The 16,078-nt window shown below is 66.9% G+C and overlaps 2 protein-coding genes across 3 annotated transcripts; one reads left to right on the plus strand and one right to left on the minus strand.

The window, feature by feature from the left end:
- On the plus strand, positions 46 to 1,942 carry B3GALT6 (beta-1,3-galactosyltransferase 6). Its single transcript, XM_003127488.4, has one exon. It carries the CDS (start codon positions 121 to 123, stop codon positions 1,090 to 1,092), a length of 972 nt encoding a protein of 323 aa, XP_003127536.1. The 5' UTR covers positions 46 to 120; the 3' UTR covers positions 1,093 to 1,942.
- Positions 8,842 to 15,971, minus strand: C1QTNF12 (C1q and TNF related 12). 2 transcript variants are annotated; one of them, XM_003127489.5, is made up of 8 exons: positions 12,943 to 15,971; positions 10,681 to 10,797; positions 10,487 to 10,598; positions 10,254 to 10,405; positions 9,733 to 9,841; positions 9,451 to 9,541; positions 9,199 to 9,277; positions 8,842 to 9,010 (listed from the first exon to the last, which is right to left on the minus strand). In XM_003127489.5, exons 1-8 carry the CDS (start codon positions 13,108 to 13,110, stop codon positions 8,912 to 8,914), a joined length of 927 nt encoding a protein of 308 aa, XP_003127537.2. In that variant the 5' UTR covers positions 13,111 to 15,971; the 3' UTR covers positions 8,842 to 8,911. The 2 variants fall into 2 exon arrangements, with proteins under 2 accessions (XP_003127537.2, XP_013850936.1); XM_013995482.2 differs by having other exon boundaries at positions 8,844 to 9,010; positions 10,254 to 10,598.

The following is a 16,078-nucleotide window of genomic DNA, read 5'->3' on the forward strand; positions in this document are numbered from 1 at the left end:
GCGGAAGCGGTCGCATGGCTCTCCGCGGAGGCCAATGAGGAGCGCGCGCGGGTCCACGTGGCCCGGAGGCGCGGCCCGGGCCCTCCCCGCGAGCGGCCTCGGTCCGCGGCGCTCCGCGCAATGAGGCTTCTGCGGCGCGCGTGGCGGCACCGGACGGCGCTGGGCCTGGGCTGCCTGGCGCTGGGCGGCGCCACGCTGCTCTACCTGGCGCGCTGCGCCGCGCCCCCCGCGCCCGCCCCCGCGCCCGCCGCCCAGGCGCGCGCGGTTGCTTTTCTGGCGGTGCTGGTAGCCAGCGCGCCGCGGGCCGCCGAGCGGCGCAGCGTGGTCCGCAGCACTTGGCTGGCGGCGCGGCGCGGCGGCCCTGGGGACGTGTGGGCGCGCTTCGCCGTGGGCACCGACGGGCTGGGCGCCGAGGAGCGGCGTGCCCTGGAGCGTGAGCAGGCACGGCACGGCGACCTGCTGCTGCTGCCCACGCTGCGCGACGCCTACGAGAACCTCACGGCCAAGGTGCTGGCCATGCTGGCCTGGCTGGACGAGCACGTGGCCTTCGAGTTCGTGCTCAAGGCGGACGACGACTCATTCGCGAGGCTGGACGCACTCCTGGCCGATCTGCGCGCCCGTGACCCTGCGCGCCGCCGCCGCCTCTACTGGGGCTTCTTCTCCGGCCGGGGCCGCGTCCGACCTGGGGGCCGCTGGCGCGAAGCCGCCTGGCAGCTCTGCGATTACTATTTGCCCTACGCGCTGGGCGGCGGTTACGTGCTGTCGGCCGACCTGGTGCACTACCTGCGCTTCAGCCGCGAGTACCTGCGCGCTTGGCACAGCGAGGACGTGTCGATGGGCGCCTGGCTGGCACCGGTGGACGTGCAGCGGGAGCACGACCCGCGCTTCGACACCGAGTACAAATCCCGCGGCTGCAGCAACCAGTACCTGGTGACGCACAAGCAGAGCCTGGAGGACATGCTGGAGAAGCACCAGACGCTGGAGCGCGACGGCCGCCTGTGCAAGCGGGAGGTGCAGCTGCGCCTGTCCTACGTCTACGACTGGTCGGCGCCGCCCTCGCAGTGCTGCCAGCGGAAGGAGGGCATCCCCTGACCGTCGCCTGCAGCCGGCGCACGGGCCCAGGAGGGCGGGTTCACCCTTCCTACCGAGCCTGGCGGTGCAGGGGGAGGCCCGTCCAGAGCCCGGGGTGAGGGCACCGTCCACGGGCGAAGCCGGCAGCTTCCGGCTAGTTGTTAGCACCACGAGGTCAGCCCCCAAGAGGACTTCGTTTACCTGGTGGCCGTGGGCCCTTCAGGTGGATGCTGAGCAGCAGCGGACAGCTCCTAAGCCTCGCTCCAGTCGGCGCCCAGTTCCCCTCAAGAGCCATACATGGCGGCCTGCAGAGGGCTTCTTGTTCCAGGGCTGGGTGGCCCATCCTGCAGGCTGCAGCCAGCATCACGTCCAGGCGGAAGTGTCTGGTCCCTGGATTCAGCATTCTCCTGGATGGGGGCGGTGGACACCCTGCTGTGGAAGCAGCCCACAGAGACTGTCCACTCCTTGTCCCCTCCCCGGTAGGGCTGAGGAACCAGAGGGCAGAGCTGCCCCCAAGAAAAACTCCCGACTCCTAGGGCACGGACCGTGTCGTCCCCTGTCCCAACCATCCCGCTAGCACACCCGCTGTGCACCGAGAGCTGTGACCTCTGCCAGGGCCTCAGCACTCGGAGACGGGCTGTGCTGCACCCGGTGGGCACTGCTTGTCACACGCACGTCTAGGATTTAACTTTGTTGTGTGTGCATCAGCTTCCGTGGCATCTGGTCCTTCGCGTTGCTGTGGAGTGAACCTGTGCCTCATGTGAGACGGCACCTGCCTGGGATTAATTTATACGTTTTGTAAAAGTTGGGAATGGGCGGGTCCCCGTGTATTTTCAATTATTTAAGAGAAGGCTTTTCTTTCAGAACTTGGAATGTGTGGATTCGTCTGTTTCTACAGCTCGGGTTTAGACCCGTGGCTGCTTAAGTGTTGAAACATGGCGGGGTCTGTGTCCTTGTCTCCGTCTGTGCTGCAGGCAGTGCCCGTGTCTCTAAAAGGACTTTCCCTCGAGGCTCCTCATGGCCGCACATGGCACGTGTCTCACGCCACTTCCAGGGATTGAACCTGTGGAAGCGCTGATGCAGGCTGTCTTGAGACAGCCTCGCCGCGGCGCGTCCCCTTGGAGACCCGGCGTTCCCGGCACCCCAGCACGTCCCAGAAGGCTGGGGCGTCCACGAAAGTGGGCGCCCTGGTCGTTGCAGAGTTGCAGTCAGGCGGCTCCAGGGAGCCCTGCTCAGGCCAGCAGCGTGAGGCCGCTGTGCCCTTTCTCTCTGGCTCTGGTTGGGTGCTGTGCTTGTAACCAGCTGTGCTGCCACCGTATCTGCACCCCCAGGGGCAGTGGGGTCGGGAGGGTACTATCCTCCAACTTGCCTGGTCCTTGTCATTCCTGTACCTGCTTGGGCCGTGGATTTTAAGAGCAGGTGTCTTGGTCGCCCCACAGACCCGGTAGCTGGCACAGCGGGCGTCACTTACAGCTCTAGAGGCCGGGAGTCCACGGACAGGGTGAGGGCGCCAGAGCAAGTGGGCAGACGGCCCCCTTCCTGCCCTGCCGCGAGGGGAGAGACACGGGCCGGCTCTCTGCCGCCCCTTCTTAGGGTGCTCGTCCCAGCCTGATCTGGACCCCACTGCACGGGGATCTGGCTTCCATTTGAACCTGGGGGCCCAGCCGGTCTGGCGCAGCAGGGTCAGGTGTTTTTGTCTGAAGGCAAGAGTGCCCCTGTGGCTCGGCAGGCTCTGCCTCTCAGTCAGTTTCTCTCTTCTGTGTTTCTGCCTCCTTGTCTCCCTGAGTTGCATTCTGGGCAATTTATTTATTTTTGCTTTTTAGGGCCACACCTGTGGCATATGGAGGTTCCCAGGCTAAGGATCAAATCAGAGCTGCAGCAGCAGCCAGCCTAAACCACAGCCACAGCATCTTGGGATCCGAGCCACGTCGGCAACCCACACGCACAGCTCGCGGCAACACCGGATCCTTAACCCACTGAGTGAGGCCAGGGATCGAACCCACGTCCTAGTTGGATTCCTTTCCGCTGTGCCACAACAGGAACTCCTCAAAGTCTGTTCTGCCTGAAGCGCCTCAACCCTAGGGTCTAGTTCTCTGAGCAGAGCTGCGCCCAAAGCGCCTGGCTGGACCCAAGGAGGGGCACATGGGGAGGCGGCAGTGCAGCAGCCCTGAGATGCTGGCATCCGCCGTGTGGGGGCACGCCTGCTGCCCCTCTTCACCGCCTACCAGCCCTCAGCAAGGGGACTGCCTGGGGCCTGGGGGGAGCAGGGCCCAGTCCCTCCTGACTCTTGGAGCAGGGCAAGCAAGCAAGGCACTCAGGAGCCCGAGCCATCACACGGTGGGCTGGGTGCAGCCCCAGTGCCTGTCCCCCGTCGCCTCCCTACCCCCAGGGCCACAGCCGCCTCTGCTCTCCATGCCAGGCTCACTCCTGCCAACCCCGCCTCAAGCCTCCACCAGCCCTTATTCCCTTGAATGTCACCTCCTGTCCTTGCGGAGTCTTGCCCAGATCACCTGTGCTGACAGGCAGAGATTGGAGCAGCGCAGCTGCCCAGGAACCACAACTGCCTGCATGGACAGAGGCTGGCGGGGACCCGTGTTGGCCACCGGCCCTACTGCAGGGAGGACCCTTCTGCTGCTTTGAGCCCCCAGCCTGTGGTGCTTTGCCCAGGGGACCAGCACAACTCTGGTGCCATCTGCCCTGTCCCTCCCAACCCCAGTGCCTGGTAGCACCTGCTGGGCATCACAGACCTCAGCCACTGCCCAGCCTCCTTTGCCTCCCAGGGCCCTGCACAGATCCCACCCCCCCAGGACAGGCCTTGGACCCAGGGCGGCGTGCCAGGCATGCCCACAGCCTGTCCCTTGGGCTGCCCAGCCCCACATTCCCCTTGGCCGTCAGGCCTGGCCCTTGCCCCCACTGGCTAGAGGTCTCAGCCCAGCACCGCAGGGTCTGACGGGGACGGCTGCCCCTGGCACCCGGTCCACATGGCGAGACCGCTGACTCTCGGCAGCCAGGGCCCAGGAGCACATGGCAGCTACTCACAGACGGGCAGGTGCCAGCCCCCGCAGGGCCTTCAGAGCAGCTTCTGAGAAGCTGTTATTCAAGGTCACAGCTGATGGGTGCTCGCCCTCTGCTTCCGAGGACCTGGGGGGGAGGGGGGCTGCTCCGAGCTGAGCTGACCCTCCCATCACGAGTCCAGGGAGCGAGTGAGAGGCTGCCCGCTGGGCTGGAGCTCACACGGGGCTCCTGAGGGGCTGCGGTCCAACCCCAGGGGGCCTTCTCCTCCTGAGCCTTCGCTCCTGAGCCTCCCTGGGAGTTGCCGTCTCCACAGCCTCGGAGCTAGAACAAGACCGCGCCCCATCCCCTGGCCTCTGGAGGCGACCGCTGCTGCCCGCCTGCAGCCCTCTTGGGCCCCACCCTCAGTTCTGTGCCCAAAGAAAGTTCCCATCCCACCCCCTCTCCACTGTCCCCAACACCGTCCTCTGACCCCACAGTATCTGTGGAGGGTGCCGCTGGGTCCCCCCACCCGACTCACAGCCTCTTGCAGAGGCGGCCCGACCTTCCAGGGCCACGCTGCAGCCAGCCGGCCCTCCCGTGTCAGCCAGCCACCGGCCCCCACACGTCCACGGGGTCCCTTCTCTGCTGGGGGCCTCCAGGGACTGCCCCCTCTTCCTCCCCAGGACCCTGGGCCTCCCGCACTATGGGGCCCCTGGAAGGGGGCGGAGGAGGAGAGCAGGGGGCAGGTCATGAGGAAGTGACGCCAGCGGCCTCTCCCGTCTGCCACCCTGCCAGCTGCAGCCTCTGCCCAGGCCACAGTGACCAGCAAGACCCTCGGCGTGGCCCATGGGCATCCCATGGACCGTGGCTCCAGCGCCCAGCTTCACCCAGGGCCCAGGTTTGGCAGGAGACACAGAGGCCAAGGTCTCCGCTGAAACGGCGTGGCCTCGCCCAGCTCGGTAGCCCTGGAGCAGCCCCTGGGGAAGGAGCGAAATGAGGAAAGAAAAGCCGTTGCTGTGAGGCTGTGGCCAGACACCCCAGGGACCCTCAGACCCGGGCCACGGGGACCTGCTCTAGGAGGCCCTATGGACTGGGGACCCCGCTCTGAATGTCAGCCTCCGTCACCCAGGTCAGAAGACTGGGCAGAGGTGTGGCCCCCGCTCCAGGGACCACAGGTGCCCCAGGGTCCCCCCCAGCGCCCCGGGAGTGGCGAGGTCTGCCCTGGCTGCTCCCGGAAGACCAGCCTCGGCCGTGTCAGGGGTAGTGGGGGGTGGGGGATCCAGGAGGTGACAAGGGTCCGAGGTCTCAGCAGAGGGGCCTCCGCTTGAGCCCGGCTGTGGCAGCTTCCTGAGAGCACGCTCCCCGCCCAAGGCAGGGGCACCAGTAGTCGGGCGGCAGTGCGGACAGGGGTGTCAGGAGGGGGCAGTCGCTGGCCTGGCCACTTGGCAGGACATCAGGCCCCCCCCCCAGGCAGGGCTCGACGGGCCACGGTGCTGGCCGATGCTCCAGGCAGGGAGGAGCCGGCGTGGCCATGGAGCCTGGTCAGCAGCCGACTCTGTCCTCTAGAGTAAACACCGGGGGCAGCCCTGTAGGTGGGACAGGGAGCCAGGGAGGGCCCCGTCCAGCTCGGCCTCCTGCTGACCAGGGCTGTCCCAGCCCAGTGACCCAAGCCCCAGCCCCTCCCTCTGGTGGCGTCTGAGGGTCTTGGCGCCCAGCCACCACAGGGCCCGTGCAACCCTGCCTTAGCTGCCCAGCCCCCAGCCGGTCCCATGCAGAGGGACGGCTGTGGGGCCAGGCTCAGACTGGAGCCTGGGCAAGCGACCACAGGGTTCCTGTGTCCAGCTCTTGGACCACGTTCCCAGACAGACCCCTGGCCGGCCCCTCGGGCCCCGAGAAGGGATCCGGCCGCTTCCACAGCGAAGGCCCAGGGCTGCCCCCTCCCCCCCGGGCTGGCCTTGCTGATCCTGGGCTGCAGCCCATGTGGGCAGTGGGCTGGCCTGGTAGCAGTGGGGCTGCTGGCGGTTGAGCGGCTGCTTCTGGGGACGCTTCGCTTCAGAGATGGAGCCCTGTCCTCAGACGCCCCTTCCAGTTCAGTCCCTTCCTCACACACCCAGGTGCCCAGAACAGCCTGGAGGGCTGTGGGCACAGGTGGCGTGCTCTCCTGCCCTGGCCGCCACCCCAGATATGCGTGTGACACGCTGGCTGTTGCAAAACTGATGCTATCAGGGCCTAGGGGCCCGTGAGTCACTGCCCCAGAGCAGGGTTGTGCCCAAACCTCCCCAACAAAAGCCCTTTGTCCCGCATCCCAGCCCCGCCAGACCTGCCCGTGCACAGGGCAGACGCAGCAGGCAGGCACGCCGATGGCGACAGGCTCGGGCTCGGGCTCAGCCACTTCCCAGCCTGTCTCCACCCTGCTGCAGGGCCCAGGCTGTGGGAGACCCCAGGCTGCTGGAGGCCTCGGCCCCGGGTCCAGTCAGGAGCCCCGGGCTGGAAACCAAGCACCCCGATGATCTGGGGCAGAGGCCTGAGGTCATGCAGGGCTTGGAGCAGCCTGAACAGGGAGCCCCGAGCGGGGAGGAGGCCCCAGGACGCAGCCAGGCCAGGGCAGGGCTGTGGGTGCAGCTGCAGGCCTCCGATAAGAGGAGGCGCCCGGCTGTCTCCAAGGAGCAGGACAGGGCGCTGGGACCCGTCCTCCCATCACCAGCGTCCAGAGGGGACCATGAGGGTGGGGCCTGGAGCTCCCACTCTGCCCACCCCACCCTCCTAGCTCTGGCCACAGCTCCAGAAGCCATGGCTCCAGAAGGCAGGGCTCCAGGGCTGGAGGGAGCGTTTTTCTTCCTGGAAGCCCCAGCTGCAAGCAGAGGAGTCAGCAGATGTCCTGGGACATGGGACATGAGTCCTGGCAAATGCCAGCAGGGTCAGCCCCTTGCTCCTGCTGCTCCAGATCAGGGCTCGGGTTCAGGGAGCTCAGCACCCCCTGCAGCTCGGGTCAGCCTCTGGGAGACAGTGGGGCTCTGGGGGCTTCACCTGGCGCTGGCCCTCCATCCACACCGGGGGGGACAGCCTGTGTCCTCAAGGGCCGTTCTGGGGCCAGGCTGGACCCACCTAGAGCAGCCACTGCCGCCCGCCCCAGCCTCCCATTTCCTCACTCCTGCACCCCCAGCACAGGGGCTCAGCTGGAGACAGCACATTCCAAGGGAATTACAGCTAAGTGGTTAATGACCTCCCATTAGGGGGCAGAGATGGGGAAGAAGACAACACAGACGCCGGCTCAGAGCCCGCCTGGCCCTGGCCACCTGCCCACGAAGCTCTGGGCAGCCGGCTAGGCCATCCCCTCCCCACTCTCGTCTCGTCGCCCGTCTCCTGTCTGTCGCTCCAGCAGGACCTGGGCTGGATCTCTGTCATCACAGGTCTGGGTGAGGGGTGAGGTCTGCCCTTCCTGGACCGGGGGCGGTGGGGGACGGGCAGGTGGGGAAGGACGGTGGGGGGGCCCAGCGGGGCTGAGCCGGCCATGCTGGGTGCTGGCCGCCACCCCCAGCACGCGCCAGTGCGCAGCGTCGGTTCTCCCATTCGGGTGGGGACACCAAGCTGGGTCCCATGGGCTCCCAGGGCCCCCCATGGGACCTCAGTGATGGAACGTAGGGGCCGGGACCTCTCCCCCAACACCTCTCCCCCTCCCACCTCCTAACAGGGACCCCAGTCCTGTCGGCCACCCACTCAGACCAGGCCAGTGCCTATGGCCACTGCGAAGCATAAAACCGCCCCCAGACCCTCAGGCCCTGACGCCACTCTGGTGGGACCAGGGAGGAGGTGGGGATGGGTCAGTGGCCAAGCCTGCTGCTGCACGGACTGGCGCCCACCCGGCACCAGAGCGTTCTTGCCTCATTACCCAGAGAGCTTCAGGGAGGGCCCCGAGGGCACGGCTGGGAACCATCCGCGGGCTCCAGCCTCCACCTGCCCCCCACCCCCCACCCCCCACCCCGCCCCGGGCGCACAGGGACGGCTGCTCAGCCTTGGAAATGGGTCTCCAGGCCCAGCTGTTGCTGAGCTGAGCCACCCCCAGTCCCAGTCCCCAAGGATGCAGGGAGGGACTAGGGGCCTGGTCTCTGCACCCCAGGGTTCAGGGGGTGCCACCCGCCAGGGGTCCGGGTGCCAACCAGAGATGGACGCTTGGCACTTCTGCTGAGACCCAGACATCCCAGACCAGTTTCTGTTCTTCGGTCTGAGTTTGCTGGGGCCGCAAGGAATGGCGGCAGGGGCCCGAATCCACCGCACCTGCAGTCAGGGGGCCTCTGCCACCCATCCAGGCAGTTCTGACCCCGACTTCGGCGTGGCAGCCGCCAAGGAGAAGATGGAGAGCAGTGGGAGTCCTGGAGGAAGCGTGGGATGCCAAGGTTCCCAGTGGACCACCCTTGGCCCAGCCCCATGCTCAGCGCCCCTGGGCTGGTGCCTGCGGCGCCCTCCATGTTCCAAGGAGGGGCTGGTGGCCTGCACATGCCGCCTTCCCACCTACTCACAAGCCCAGAGCCCCCCAAGGTCCTCTGCGCACCAGCACATACGGCACCATCTCAATGTCTTCCCTGGTCCTGGGTGAGCTGAGGGCCGGCCCCAGGTCATGGGCAGGGCCCAGCGGGCACCTGGACAGGCATCTGGCCTTGTCCTCAGAGGCCATAGGGTCTGCCCCTGGGCGCAGCGGTGCTGGGCGAGAACCTCCACCTGCAGACCCAAGCCCTCTCCATCCCGGCCCCACCCCCACAGTGACACAGCAACCAGGCGATGGGGGCAGAGGCTCTTTATTGCCATGACCACAGGTTTCCCAAAGGGCGGGGGGGCGGGCGGCTTCCCCTCACGTTCCCAGGAGCAGGCCGGAGAAGCTGGAACTGCTCTGGATGGTGAGGGCCGCACCGGAACCGTTGTCCACGAAGACGGAGGTGTACTGTCCAGCCTGCAGACACCCGACACGGGGACGCTACCACCCAAGGGCCCAGCCGCCGCCCCGAAGACACCCAGCCCCACCAGGAGGCATGGGTCCCATATGGCCACGTGGCCAGCGTCCAACCACCGGCTGGGCTCTGTGGTGCCCAGACTGAGGCTTGGAGGCCCAGGCCCCCTGCCCACCTACTCCAGTCTCACCTGCAGCTGCAGCAGCCCCTGCACCTGCACCGTGAAGACCCTGCCACTGCTCTCCAGGCCGGAGATGGCCTCCAGGGACCTGGACACGGTGCCACATGGGGGGAGGGTACAGTGATCATGGGGGGGTACCCCCCGCCGGTGCCCAGAAACCCATGCTCACTGCAGTCTGTGTTCAGGGTAGCTCCCGACCCAGGGACAGGACAGTCCCCCTGCCCCCCCATTCCCCCACACCCTGCAGAAGGGCCCGCTCACGTGTGGCGATGACACAGGGACTCGATGCAGACCAGCACTCGCACGGTGTCCCGGGCCCGCAGCCGAGCCCTGCCCTGCAGCTCCTTGGGGTCTGCAGACACAGGCCTGGTCAGCAGCGCCCTCGGGGAGGGCGGAGCAGAGGGGGCAGGGCTGGGGCTGGGGGCCTTTGGAGCACACCGAGGGCTGGGGGTGGTGGGCGTGAGGACGGGGTGGGAGAAGGCGGCTCCTCTAATGGGATCCGGCCCCCACCCGCCTCAGGCACCCAGGCCTGGCCCTGCTCACCCACGTGCAGGCTGGCAGAGAACTGGAAGATGGCCGTGACCGGGGCCGTGAACCGTCCGGAGGCCAGGCTCAGGCCGGACCCCCGCAGGAAGGCACCCTGGGCGGTGGGCTGGAGGGACAGCAGGGAACTCGGGCTGCAGAGCCTGGGGGAGGCGCCTGCCCCCAGGATGCCCCCACCCTAAGCAGGGCCAGGTGGGCGGGACCAAGGGGCGACTTGAGCATCTGGCCCCAGGAGGTCTCCGGGCTTGGGATCCAGGTCCCCACAGGGTAGGGGAAGCCCCAGGAGACCCCACCGGGCGGATACGCCTGTCCCCTGGCCACCTCGGACCCCACCCCAGGTCTTGGCACTACGTGTGCCACCTGGCAATGCCCTGGGAGCTGTGGGCCCGTCCGCTGTTGGCCCCCCCCACTTGCTGCCCCTGCGCTGGCCTTGTTAGTGCGTGAGCACCCGCAGCGAATGCCCGTGGAGACAACCGGGGTCCCTGGGCCCCTCTGCGCCCCCGCCCCCCACGCCCCCTCACAGCCTGGAAGCCCTGCAGCTCCGCCAGCGTCTTCTTGTCCACCAGCACCGGGCCTCTCAGCCGGCAGTGGAAGGCCTCGGCCACCAGCCGCCTGCCCGTCCCCTCGGGCAGCACGGGGTCCAGCAGCCCCAAGGACCGATGCTCAGTGGCCTCTGTGGGAACAAGGGTGGAGTCACCCCCCCACCAGGGGGAACTCCTGAGCGTCTGGGAGGAGAGGGCAGAGGCGGGCCTACCTTTCAGCATCTTCTGAAACTCCCGCAGCACAGCCTCCTGGTTGACCTCTGACCCGGGGGGTCCTGGGGGTCCGGGGGGCCCAGGAGGCCCTGGGGGGCCGGAGAGGCCTCGCTAAGGGGAGGCAGGAGACAATGAGGAGCCCGGTGGGACCCACAGACACCCTTGTCCTGGGCTCAGAGCCTGGGGCTCTCACCAACTTCTTGTCCTGGCCTCGGCACCGCTTCTTCGATGCCCCGTCGTCAGGACGCCGGACAAAGTTCAGCCATGTCATGTGGGCATCTGTGAGCTCAGGGCCCGAGGCCTCAGGCAGCTGAAGGGCCGGAGGACAGGGCTAGCGGGCGGCCCACCAGGCCCCACTGGGTCCTCCCCGCCCCACAGCCCCTGGCAGAGAACAGGGAACTTCAGGGACTCGAGGAGGGTGGAAGCGGGGCCAGGGAGGCCGCTCCCGGGACTCAGACCGGGGCCTGATGTCCAGGAGCCTGGGGCCTGGGGCTGTGTTGAAGGGGCTGTTCCAAAGCCGACAGGCAAACGCACACACATGGGGCCGGGCAGTGGTGGGCAGGAGCGAGTTCTCCAGGGCCTCTCCCAGAATGCCAGAGCCGGGATGGGCTGGGGAGATTGGGCTCAGGTCCTGCTCTGTGCTGGGCACTGGGTCCTCAGGCTCGGACCCAGGCCACAGCCAGCCAACCCGCCTTGCTGTCAGAGCACGTGCTGGGATGGCAGAGCAGAGCTGGCCTCAGCACAGCCCCCAGCCCTCCAATCACCCTTTATCTTTTTTTTTTTTTTTTTTTTTTTTTTTTGTCTTTTTAGGGCAGCAACTGAGGATAGGGGTCAAATCAGAGCTACAGCTGCCGGCCTACACCAGGGCCACAGCAACACAGGATCCGAGCTGCGTCTGCGACCTACGCCACAGCTCAAGGCAACGCCAGATCCTTAACCCACGGAGCAAGGCCAGGGATCAAACCTGCGTCCTCATGGACACTAGTCGGGTTCGTTTCTGCTGAGCCACAACGGGGACCTCTCCAATCCCCCTTTGCATACCCAGTCTCTGCATGAGGGCAGCAGGAGAGGCTAGAGTGTATCAAGCCCCGAAGTCAGACAAGGAGATGGTGTGCAGAGTAAGGGGGCGGGTGCTGGGGAGCCTGACCATCTGTGTCCAGGCCTGTGTGCCAGGCTCGAACAGGAAGTCTGTGAAGTGGCCAGGAGCACAGCCGACACTGGTCTGGCAGGAGGGCCACCGCCCGAGGCCAGCGGAGCCCTGGCCCCTCCCGAGGGCAGGCAAGCCCAGGGGTCCTGGCCCAGGTCCAATCCAGCAGTCAGCCCTCAGCCCCAAAGGCCGTGAAGGGCAGGCCTGGGTTCCTTCCCAGGGGACCAGAGGGACCTTTACCATGACAGAGGCCTTGCTAGCCAAGGAAAGGGGTGCCAAGAGCACGGAAATGTTCCAGTTTCTCCAGCCACAAGTGACCTGAGCCACGTCTGAGGGCCCAGGGGGCAGCCGGAGGAGAAGCCCACCCCTTGCAGGAAGAGAGGGGTCCCAACCAGGGATGGTCCCCAGGGAGACCACCCCCCCAGACAGAGGTTCGCCCCCAGACTGCCCCGCCCTTGCTCTGGAGGGGCAGCAGGCAGGGCGGAACATGGGGGGTGCTGTTCCAAGGACCCCTCCCTGGGAGGCTGCCGGGCAGCCCCTGGGCTTGCTCTGGACGCCCCCCACGCCTGCCCCAGAGCCCGCTGGCAGCCTGCTCTCCCCGGCCAGGGGCCCCAGCACGCCTCTCCTCAGCCTGCCCATCTGGAAAACGGGGCCTCGGGCTCCAATGAGGCCGCGTGGGCTGACAGCAGCCGGGCTGGCCGCCACGGAGACGCCCTTGGGAGGCGGGAGGCTAGGATCAAAGGCTCCAGGACTGGCAGGGGGCCTAGCCCAGCAACCGCCGCTTCGCTCCTGGTCCAGGGGCCACCAGGCCCGCACTGCTGGGGTCAGCTCCAAACCCCCCACCAGTGAGTCCCAGCCCAAGAGTGCGAGGCCCCAGGGCTGAGACCGGCAGAAGTCTCCTCTCAGAGAGGACCCCCAGCACGGAGCGTATCCCCTGCGGGAGGCCACGGCAGGTGCTGGCCACCCAGTGGGGGTCAGGGCAGGGGCCTCCAGGAAGCGCCAGGATCCAGAGGGGGTCTGACCCCGCGCCTGGAGCGTCTCCCCCATTTGCAGCTACACCAAAAGGCAGCAGGCTGCTGCAGGCATGACGATCCTGGGGCTGCAAAGGCTCAATGTAACCCCACTGAGAAGCCCGTCCACTCTCCCAACCCCTTCCCAGGCCGAGAGGGTGCCTAGGCAGACCCAAGTCCTGCTGTCATGAATCCTGCCCAGAGCCCCCCACCCACCCGCCCCAGATGGGGAGGGGAGCCAAGGGGCAGAGCCTATGGGTGGGAGGGGGGCGCCCACGTGCGCCCAGACCACGCATACCTTGGGGAAGCCTGGCAGCCCCTCGCTGCTGGACATGGTGGCGTTGAGGGACGCGAGGCGCTGGCCAGGCTGCCGTGGCCTCTTGGGCTCCCGCCGGGCCCTGACGCCCCCGAGGAGCATGAGCTGCGGCCAGAGGAGGGCCACGGTGGTGGCCCAGGCCCAGCGCATGTTGGCGGCGGCTCCAGACCCCGCCGGCGGCGGCGGCTCAGCTCTGTGAGCCCAGGCGCCCGAATGCACTCAGAGCCCAGATGCCGGGGCGCAGCCCCGGGGGACGCCTGGCTGCCGCCAGTACATGTCTGCGCAGGATGAGCGGGGCTACTGCACGAGGGACGCGGCAGCGGGATGCGCTCCTGTCCCTGCAGACTCCACTGGCCTCCCCTCTCTGAACGGTGCCCGCGCCGCCCGCGCCGCCGCCGAATAAACCCTCCCCTCCTCCCCAGAGCTGGCGGGCTCCGAGGGGGAGGGCTCACGGGCGCTGCTCCTCAGCCTCCGCGGGCTCCCAGACCAGCCCGGGGGCGTGGATGGGGGCGGAACCCCCGGTGACCACCCCCTCCCACATTCCGACTGCCCCACGGGAGGGGCTGAGCCTTCCCAAGCCCCCCACGTCCTTCAGGCTGGGCGTGCCCAGGAGCTCACTCTGTGACCCACCCTCACAGCCTCTCTGGGGTCCTTCCCGCCCTGCTGCACGCCCCCCGCCCCAGGGTCCTGGGGTGCCCAGGCACTGGTCCTGCTCCTGGGAAAGGCAGGATCCAGCAGCAGGACAGCCGCCAGCCAGCTGGGCTCCCAGCCTGTCCCAGCCTCACCGCCGCTGGGTACCCGCCACTGGGTACCCGCCACTGGGTGAGCGAGGCCAGCAGGGGAGAGACCCATTGACCTTGAGGGAAGGAGCACCAGGTGGCCGAGGCCACCACCCCCTCGGGGCACAAGGGCTGCCCTCAGACAGCTGGGCCTCTGGAGCCCCCCCAGAGGCCAGCACAAGGGTGAGTCCTCGCTGGCTATGCCCTGCCAGGTGAACCAGTGCCCTCCGCGGCCATTCTGCCAAGGAGAATGACAGGGGCAGGTCCCCAGGCCAGGGTGAGTCGACAGGCTCTGCTGGGACCCCCACTGCCAGCCGGCCGGTGCAGACGGAGGCCAAGCGAGCTGGCCTCGAGGGAGGTGGCACAGCACCCCAGACCCAACTTGCAGACGCCCAGCAGGAGCAATGAGACAAGCTGGGCGGGGACGACATGGAGTGTCTGTCCAAGGACACCGGCCTCTCTCCTGGCTCGGGCAGAGGGGTCGCCTCCAAGGACAAGAGCAGCCGGGCCTGGTGAATCCTGCGCTCACTCCTGGAGCCTCAGCACCCGGCTGCCAAGCCCAGGTCTTGAGGTCACGCTGCAGAAGAGGAGCCTGGCCGGAGGCCTCGACATGACCCGTGGTCAGCACCCGGTCAGCAAAGGGCTGCCGGCCCTCCCCTCAGGGGCCAGTGCCTGGCTGCTGCACGGACACTGCACCAGTGCCAGCCTCTGGCACGGTCCTGCAAGGTCGACGACAGGGTCCTTTGGTCCTTCTGGGGCCCAGACCCCCAGTGAGCACCTGGAGGAGCAGAGGGAGCCCACTCCTGAGCTGGCTCTGCCTTCCAGCCACAGCCACCAGCTGTTCCCAGGGAGGAGGCTCAGGCCAGCTGCTGGTCCCCACACCCCCACAGAGGACACTCTGACTCAGCCGGGGCGGATGGGAGCTCAGAGCCCCGTGCAGTCCCCACAGCAGGCTGCCGGCCCCAGGGAGACGTGCCAGCAGAGTCTGCTGGGTGAAGCCTCACACTCGGGCCTGGGGGAACCTCCTGGGGGAGAGACACAGGCCCAAGAAGACAAGGTCATCTTTTATTTTGAGTCACATCAGATGGCAAAAGCCACCGCAGGCACTGCAGCAGGCTGTACAGAAGGGTGTACAGAAGGCTGTATCTGAAGCTCCCACAGCTGGCCAAGGATTTTTTTTTTTTTTTTTTTTTTTTTTGCTTTTTAGGGCCACACTCGTGGCACATGGAGGTTCCCAGCTAGGAGTGGAATTGGAGCCGAACTGTAAGCTGTGGCCTACACCGCAGCCACAGCAACACGGGATCCGAGGTGCATCTGCGACCTACACCACAGCTCATGGCAACATGGGATCCTTAACCCGCTGAGTGAGGCCAGGGATCTAGTTAGGTTCGTTACTGCTGAACCCAGATGGGACGCCCTGACCAAGGATGTTTTAAAGCTGAGACTTCACACATGGGAAAGAAAAAAAGCATGTCAAATAAATTACATCTGCTAAACATTCAGCCTCTGAAGAGCCTCAGGAAACGGGGCACCCCCCCCACAACCTGCACAGATGTGCCCTCAGGCAGGGAGTAGCCGGAGGGGAGACCCACCGCGGACACAGCGGCTCCAGCCCCACAGGCCAGGCTGGCAGCTCCCCCACCCCACGGGCCACCCCACAAGAGGGAGGCGTGTTTTACGGACTCCAAGCGCAGATGTCGGAACAAAAACACATCGAAAGACTTGCTTCACAGGAGTGGGTTGAGTACACATGAGTGGTACAGAGCATTTCAAGTAAATGATCAAAATGAAAACCAGCAGAGACACAACAACGCCCGGCTACACGGCGGTTTCCCACTGGCCTCAGGAGTCAGGCCCCGGCATCTCCTGCAGTGGCCCAACCACGTGGCAGACGCAGAAGGGGAACCAGGGAGCCCCAGGTCCCAGCTTCGACAGCGCCTGCCGGCCCTGCCCCGAGCCGGCCGTCCTTCCCCGCACGGGTCCCAGGTGCCACCTTCTAGGAACTGGACACGGGTCAGACGTGGAAAGGAACCTGGACCGAGGGTGGGGGAGTCTGCCCAGCAGGTGGGACCCAGGGCTGCTGGCGGTCTCTCCCTCCACCAGAGTGGGCAGGAGAGGAGGGGAAGCCAGCAGCAACCCCGCAGGCTTCAAGCTCAGTCCTAGTGCGTCCCCCAGCCTGTAGTCAGAAAGGGAGCAAGTTCTCCCCTTCAGGAGAAACCTGCTTCACCCGCACTGAGCACAGGCCCATGTTCCCTGACCCGCTCGTGGCCACCCCGCCAGGCGCCTCGTGATGCCGGTCAGCTCAGCCAGCTCGGCCCTGGGGCCGGCCCGCCTGCTGA

The sequence above is a fragment of the Sus scrofa genome, chromosome 6 (genome assembly GCF_000003025.6).
Source record: "Sus scrofa isolate TJ Tabasco breed Duroc chromosome 6, Sscrofa11.1, whole genome shotgun sequence".
NCBI classification, from domain to species: Eukaryota; Metazoa; Chordata; class Mammalia; order Artiodactyla; family Suidae; genus Sus; species Sus scrofa.

What these genes read in the sequence shown, in the direction of transcription:
- B3GALT6 (XM_003127488.4), top strand. Translation starts at nt 121, where the DNA reads ATGAGGCTTCTGCGGCGCGCGTGGCGGCACCGGACGGCGCTGGGCCTG.
- C1QTNF12 (XM_013995482.2), bottom strand. Translation starts at nt 13,110, where the DNA reads ATGCGCTGGGCCTGGGCCACCACCGTGGCCCTCCTCTGGCCGCAGCTC. An exon ending in GGCTGCCAGGCTTCCCCAAG is followed by an intron (nt 10,798 to 12,942) that starts GTATGCGTGGTC and finishes CCGGCCCTTCAG; the next exon opens with CTGCCTGAGGCCTCGGGCCC. An exon ending in AGCTGCAGGGCTTCCAGGCT is followed by an intron (nt 9,842 to 10,253) that starts GTGAGGGGGCGT and finishes CTGTCCCTCCAG; the next exon opens with CCCACCGCCCAGGGTGCCTT.